The sequence below is a fragment of the Otolemur garnettii genome, unplaced genomic scaffold, assembly GCF_000181295.1.
Source record: "Otolemur garnettii isolate 467f Iridium unplaced genomic scaffold, OtoGar3 scaffold00142, whole genome shotgun sequence".
NCBI classification, from domain to species: Eukaryota; Metazoa; Chordata; class Mammalia; order Primates; family Galagidae; genus Otolemur; species Otolemur garnettii.
In genome coordinates, this window is record NW_003852537.1 from 316179 (window position 1) to 323409 (window position 7231).

General features: G+C 48.3%; 1 protein-coding gene across 2 annotated transcripts in view; it reads left to right on the top strand.

Moving 5' to 3' along the window:
* Positions 1 to 7231, top strand: part of ACTL6B (actin like 6B) — a 14152-nt gene that overhangs the window by 3553 nt on the left and 3368 nt on the right. The window contains exons 5-13 of one of the 2 annotated variants that reach the window (XR_001161647.2): positions 2972 to 3069; positions 3658 to 3752; positions 3819 to 3925; positions 4565 to 4654; positions 4805 to 4866; positions 5016 to 5130; positions 5232 to 5312; positions 5418 to 5513; positions 5706 to 5809. Coding sequence is in view for 1 of the 2 variants with exons in the window: in XM_003798844.2 (XP_003798892.1) it covers positions 2972 to 3069; positions 3658 to 3752; positions 3819 to 3925; positions 4565 to 4654; positions 4805 to 4866; positions 5016 to 5130; positions 5232 to 5312; positions 5418 to 5513; positions 5723 to 5809 (831 nt within the window). In the remaining variant the exon portion in view is untranslated. The remainder of the gene's footprint in view (positions 1 to 2971; positions 3070 to 3657; positions 3753 to 3818; positions 3926 to 4564; positions 4655 to 4804; positions 4867 to 5015; positions 5131 to 5231; positions 5313 to 5417; positions 5514 to 5705; positions 5810 to 7231) is intronic. The other variant, XM_003798844.2, reaches the window with a different exon arrangement.

Consider the following 7231-nt stretch of genomic DNA (forward strand, 5'->3'; position numbering starts at 1 on the left):
AAAAAAAAAAAAAAAAAAAGAAGCTGAAACTTTCGATTTCTGATCCTCTGATAGAATTTTTTTTCTGAAAGTCTGTAGAATTTTCACTTCATCCTCAGTATTCTATAGATTCACAGTGATGTATGTTTATATTGGTTTGTTTTCATATACTAGACACTTAGTATGTCCCTTCAATCTGAAAACATATGTCTTTCAACTCAGTGGAAAATGTTTAATTATATATTTCTTCCGATTTTCTGTTCTCTCTTTTAGTATTTCTTTTTTTTTTTGTTTGTTTGTTTTTTGAGACAGAGTCTCTCTTTGTCACCTTCGATAAAGTGCTATGGCATCTTAGCTCACAGCATCCTCAAACTCATGGATTTAAGTGATTCTCTTGTCTCAGCCTCCCAAGGCTGTCACTAAAGGCACCCACCACAACACCTGGCTATTTTTAGAGGTGGGGGGTCTCACTCTGGCTCAGGCTGGTTTTGAACTCGTGAACTCAGGCTAGCTACCTGCCTCAGCCTTACAGAATTCTAGGATTATAGGCATGAGCCACCTTTCCTGGTCTTCTCTTTTGGTATTTCTTGTTAGGTGGATTTTGTGCCCCCCTGAATTGGTTCCTTAATTTCCTTATCTTCTCGTTCATGTTTTCCATCTCTTTACCAAACATCCAGTCTTCTGGAACTGGGATTAGTGATAGCCCAGTGACATAGAGTTGGGAAGAGAGTTTAGGAATCTGTTACTTGTATGGCTTTAAATAATCTTAGTTTAGCTTTCCTTTCCTACCACTTCCAGATGTACCAGAAACTACCAATTCCAGAGCCCCTTTAGACTTTTACAATTAAACACAGATTGTTTCTGACTTTTTCCACTACAGGCTTGGGAGTTTGCATTCTTGAATCTATTAAGTAAATCACCACTCACTTATCCAATTTTCAACCTTCAAAATTTTGTTTATGTTTTCTCCTGTCTCATTACTCCCAACCTGAAAGTTTGTGTCTCACTTTCTTTCTTTCTTTTTTTTTTTGGAGATAAAATTAATCTTTTTAGGTTAACAACTCAGTGGCTTTTAAACTTTATTATTGTATTTAATTGACACATAATACTTGCACATATTTATGGATTATAGTGTTATATTTTGGTACATATATCTAATGTATAATGATCCAATCAAGATGATTAGCATATCCAGCACCTCAAGTATTTATCATTTCTTTGTTTTGGGAAGTGGTATTTAATATATTCACTAGGTGCAGTGGCTCATATCTGCAATGCCAACACGTTAGGAAGCTGAAAAAGGGAGATCAGTTAAGGCCAGAAGTTCAAGACCAGCCTGGGCAACATAGTGAGATCCCATCTCTACATTTTATTTTTTTATTTAACCAGAGTCAATGTAGATCTACAATTTTTTTTTAAAAATTAGCTAGGTACTGTGGTGCACACCAGCATCCCTTGTTACTCAGGAGGCTGAGGCAAGAGAATTATTTGAGCCCAGAGATTCAAGATTACAATGAGCTATGATTGCTCTTAAAACAAAACAAAAGCGAAAAACTTTCACAGTGTTGTACAGCCACTGGGGTATATAACTAAGAATGGAATTGCTGGGATCATATAGTAATTCTGCGTTTGCTTTTTTGGAGAACTATCAACTGTTTTCCCCAATGGTTAAACTATTTTACGTTGTCATTAGCAGTGTATGAGCGTTCCAATTCCTCCATATCTTTACCACATCCTTGTTATTTTCTCTCTGTCTTTTTTTAAATTATTATCACCACTCTAGTAAGTGTGAAGTGGTACCTCTTTATGCCCTGGATTTGCATCTCCCTGATGGCTATCAATGTTGAGCATCTTTTCATGTGCTTGTTGTCTTTTCTGGATTTATGTCTTTGCTGGGTGCAGTGGCTCAGGCCTGTAATCCTAGTACTCTGGGAGGTCAAGGCAGGTGGATTGTCTGAGCTCACAAGTTCAAGACCAGCCTGAGCCAGAGTGAGACTTCATATCTAAAAATAGCCAAGAATTGTGGCAGGTACCTGTAGTCCCAGCTTCTTGGGAGGCTGAGGCAACAGGATCTCTTGAGCCCAAGAGTTTGAAGTTGCTGTGAGTTGTGATGACACAGCACTCTACCGAAGGTGACAAAGTGAAACTCTGTCTCAAAAAAAAAAAAAAATCCCTTTATTATAGTTTTGCTGAGATCTTGGGAGGTAATAAAATTAGATGTTAGTATTCAATCCACCATTACTACCCATTACTACTCGTCTGGCCTCTGAGATGATTAGAATGGAAAAATGGTGTGTATTGGCGACTAGGAGGGAGCCTGAAGTGTGTCCTGTATAGTAAGGAGCCCTGGGCCAGGCATTAAGAGACTGTGACTGTAGACCCAGCTCTGTAAAGATCTTTCTGAGTGGTCTTGGGCAAGTCATTCTTCCTCTCTGAGTTTTGTTTCCCTCAGCTTGGTTTGGCCTGTGGTCTTTAAAATTCTTTACAGCTAACACATTCATGTCTATAATCCTAGCACTCTGGGAGGCTAAGGTGGGTGGATTGCTTGAGCTCAGGAGTTCCAGACCAGCCTAAGCAAGAGCAAGACCCTGTCTCTACAAAAAAATAGAAAAAGTAGGCATTGTGGTGTACACCTGTTGTCCCAGTTACTTAGAAGACTGAGGTAGGAGGATTGTTCAAGCCCAAGAGTTGGAGGTTATAGTGAGTTGTGATGATGCCAATGCACTCTAGCAGGGCCAAAATAATGAGACCTTGTCTCAAAAAAGAAAAAGGTCTATGCAGGTCAAGGAGCTTGACCTGTAGACCCCAGTTCAAGTTACATGTACATATGTGCTTATGTATGTGTATGAATGTGTGCATATGTGTGTGTGAGTATATGTGCGTCTGTGAATGTATGTGTGTGAGTGTATGTGAGAGTGTGCTGTATGTATGCATGCACTCATAGGTGTGTCATTCCCATCCTGAATCCTCCTCTTCTTCACTTTCTCCCCAGTGGAACACACGGGCCAAGAGGGAAAAGCTGACAGAGCTGATGTTCGAGCAATACAACATTCCTGCCTTCTTCTTATGCAAGACTGCTGTGCTCACTGCGTATCCTCTGGGCTGAGCTGCTCTGCCTGGGTGGAGGGGTGGGGTGCGGTGCCATGTGCCATGCTGGGAGCTGGCCTTGATCTTTGGAGATCAGCATACTAAGGGGCAGATGCCTCCCATAGCCCTGTTAGTGCAGGAGGCCCAGGGACCTGAGTGCCTCAGACTCTGGGGGCCAGACCAGCAGCCCTTTCCCATTCTCTATATCAGGCTGAGCAGAATGAGGTGGACCAAGGAGACAGAAGGGGCTGGAACTGCATAGAGGAGGAGGAGTATAGGACACAGAGAGCCAGTTCCTTTTCAAGGAGCCAATCAGCGTTGACTTTTTGCAGTATATGCCTAGCAATGAACCCTGTGCTAGGCTCTGGGGTGATAACGACCTTAATTTGGGGGAGTCCATAGGGCAAAGCCAAGAATAAAGGGAGACTAGGGTTTCTTAAGGAAGAAGTGACTGGAGTCTCAGAGTCTTTCTCCAGGAAGAATTTACAAACTGGGGATGGGCTGGACTCTCATAGAACAGAGAGTGACCAGGCCAGACCTCAGTGCCAGCCCCTCACTTGCTGTCTCCTTGACCTACCCATCCCATATCAGCTTTGCAAATGGGCGCTCCACAGGGCTTGTGCTGGACAGTGGTGCCACTCACACCACGGCCATTCCAGTGCACGATGGCTACGTCCTGCAGCAAGGTTGGGCCTTGGCAGAGTTGGGGGGGCCTCAGGAGGACCAGTTCCTGATGGTGCCTCCCCTTCCAGGCATTGTCAAGTCACCCCTGGCAGGGGACTTCATCTCCATGCAGTGTCGGGAGCTCTTCCAGGAAATGGCCATTGACATCATCCCCCCCTATATGATTGCAGCGAAGGTGGGGCCTCTGGGTAGTCTGAGCTGCCCCCACAAAGCCCTGGGCACTTGCCCCATGATTGCTGGCCCACTGACTCATGAGATATCAGAGCAGAGAGCTGCAAGGCCCCCAGAGGACCCCCAGTCTGGTTCCTCATTTTACAATCAAGGCATCAGAGATCCAGATAGGCTGAGGGACATGGCTGAGATCATGCAACCAGCTGGCAGCATGTGTGAGGGCCAGTTAGGTGGGTTCTGGAATCCAACAGACCCAGGTTCAAGTTCTTGTCTTGCCACGTAAGAGCTCTATTTTCCCTCCTGTGAAGTGGAACCACAGCAGAAAAGGCTGCTGTGAATGTTAAGTGACACTGTAGGCACAGGTCTGCCCTGGGCCCTCACACAGAGCATGGCCCAGTAAGAGGTAGCTTTCCTTAGGTTCTGTCTCCCACTGTGTTCCTTGTGCCCTCAGTGTCCTCTGACAGGATCTTCCTGGATACAGAAACAGGCTTCCCCATTCTCACTCCTCTCTCATGGAGAGTAAGAAACCCTTTTTCTGTGAAGCAGAGCCCCAGGCACTTAGCCACAGAGCCACTGAGTGCCAGGAAGGCAAATATGGCCAGGGCAGGATGGGGAAGGGTGCTTACAGGTTGTGTACCCACAGGAACCTGTACGAGAGGGAGCCCCCCCAAACTGGAAGAAGAAAGAGAAGCTACCCCAGGTCTCCAAGTCCTGGCATAACTACATGTGCAATGTGAGGCGCTGTCGAGGGTCTCCTGAAGCCTCCCTCCCCAGCTCCTAGTCCCCTGCCATGAGTAGGGGGTGGGACAGGGGCCTTGCTGATGGGGTGCGGTTGGGGGTGCTCAGAAGGAAAGTGGGCCCTCACTCCTCCCTGGGTTCTCAGGAGGTGATTCAGGACTTCCAGGCCTCGGTACTGCAGGTCTCAGACTCCCCCTACGATGAGCAGTGAGTGGGGTGGGTTGGGGGAAGAGGGCAGAAGTGGGGCTGGGGGGACCTCTGGCACTACCTGCCCTCCCCTGGTTCTTCTCAAATGCCCCAGGTATTTGCTCTGGGACTCTGAGCACTCCAGTCACTTCTTGCTCTCTTCTGGGCAGGGTGGCAGCACAGATGCCCACAGTGCATTATGAGATGCCCAATGGCTACAACACAGATTATGGGGCTGAGCGGCTCCGCATCCCTGAGGGCCTGTTTGATCCCTCCAACGTCAAGGTTTGTCTGGGTGGCTGGCACTGGGGTGGGTGCTGGTGGAGGTCTCTAATCCTAAAGTGTGATGGCAGAGGACCCACAGTCCCAGTCACCTTTCTCCACAGGGTCTCTCTGGGAACACCATGTTAGGTGTGGGGCACGTGGTGACTACTAGTATTGGCATGTGTGACATTGACATTCGCCCGGTGAGGCCTGAGGCTGGGCAGTGGGGCCCCAAAGAGTGGGGAGGTAGGCTGGGGTGGGGGTTAGGGGACTATTCCTGCTGGCTTACTCTTCCTCCCTGCTCTTAGGGACTCTATGGCAGTGTCATTGTCACTGGTGGAAATACACTGCTGCAGGGCTTCACTGACAGGCTCAATCGAGAGCTTTCACAGAAGACCCCACCGGTAGGAGCCCAGTCTGCCCACAGCCCTGGACTCTAGTCCTGTCTCAGCCCTTCAGGACCAAGTCCCTCCTCCTTCCCATGCTGAAGTGTTCTGGTCCCCAGAGCAGGTCCCCTGTCCTTGTGGCTTCCCAGCCTTTCCCTTGGCCCTCTCAGGCCCTGTCCCTCCCCAGAACTTGGTGTCTGCTTCCCCCAGCCCCTTTTTACCCACAGAGCATGAGACTGAAGCTCATTGCCAGCAACAGCACCATGGAGCGCAAGTTCAGCCCCTGGATTGGGGGCTCCATCTTGGCCTCACTGGTAAGAGGGAGGGGCCTGGCCTAGTACTGAATGTGGGGCAGAGGAGCCCCAGACAGCCACCACCACTTTGCCTGCCTCCTCATTTGCTCATTCATTTATTAACAAACATTTATTTCTGAGAAAATGTGGTCCATGAGTGTTCCCACAGGGTGAATGCTCCATGAGGACATAAGTTGGGGTCAGAGGGACAGGAAGAGATTGGTTGGGATGAGGTTGTAGTGAGTGGCTCTCCATGTTCAGCTGGCAGAGGGCAAACCCTGTAGGTTTGGGGCAAGGGCATGATTGGGAAGACTGTCAGGCATGAGTCTTTGGAATGGGGTGAGAGCCAGGGTCACAGGGACCTTGCAATGAAACTCTGTTGTCCTTGAGTCATAGTGTGGGTGGCAGTGGGGATGGGCTGGAAAGTGTGGGGCAACTAGAAATGGAGGCAGGTAGGTGGGTTCTGGAGTAGTCAATGGCTGACCTCAGTCTGGACCTGCTATTAGGGCAGAGACAAGATGTTGAGCAGGGAGCTGAAGGTGCAAACCATATCTGGAGGGTACCAGCCACACAGAGGGGAACAGTGGGGCTGAGACAGACAAGGAGGACATTCACTAGAAGGGGAGCCCCTCAAGAAGACAGAAACAAGGGTCAGAAAGGTGGAGGCTGGTAGTCTGAACTTAGTTTGGGTCTGGTGCTGGCCAGCCACACAGTTATTGTAGGCTTGCTTCTTCTGCGCTTGAAGTGGACAGGTGGACAAGCTTAATCCTGTACCCCTCTTCATGAGCAGGGACAGTCTAGAGCTGAAGCAATTAAATAGGAGGTCATCACAAATTAAGAGGGTATTCCTTTGAGAGATAGCTTGATATAATAGGGAGCCTTGAGGGCCCTTCAAAGAGTATTTATTATTTATTTATTTATTTAGAGACAGAGTCTCACTCAGTCACCCTAGGTAGGCAGCTCAGGATGAGGATAGCCCCGTAAGGCCTAACAGCCAAGGGCAGATGCAAGGGAATTAGGCTCCCTTTTAGGGAGCCTCCTTGGGCTACAAGGTGGAGAGTGGATCAAAGGGCCCAGACAGAAGGCAGGGAGAGGGCTACTGTGTGGTCTCCACTCCTGCTGGGATGGGGCAGAGGAGTGGGTGTCAGTGGGTGGCTGGCAGAATGTGGACATTGTTTGCAAACAAGAGGTAAGAAGAGACGGAGTCAAGGATGAGGCCTGGGATGCCAGCTATAGTAGGAGCTAGTGCAGCTGTCCAAAAGGAACATGATGTGAGCTACATATGTAATTTTTAATTTTCTAGTAGCCATATTTAAAAGAGCATAAAAGGCTGAGCACAGTGGCTCACACCTGTAATCGTAGCACTCTGGGAGGCCGAGGTGGGTGGATTTCTTGAGCTCAGGCGTCCAAGACCAGCCCAAGCAAGAGCGAGACCCCATCTCT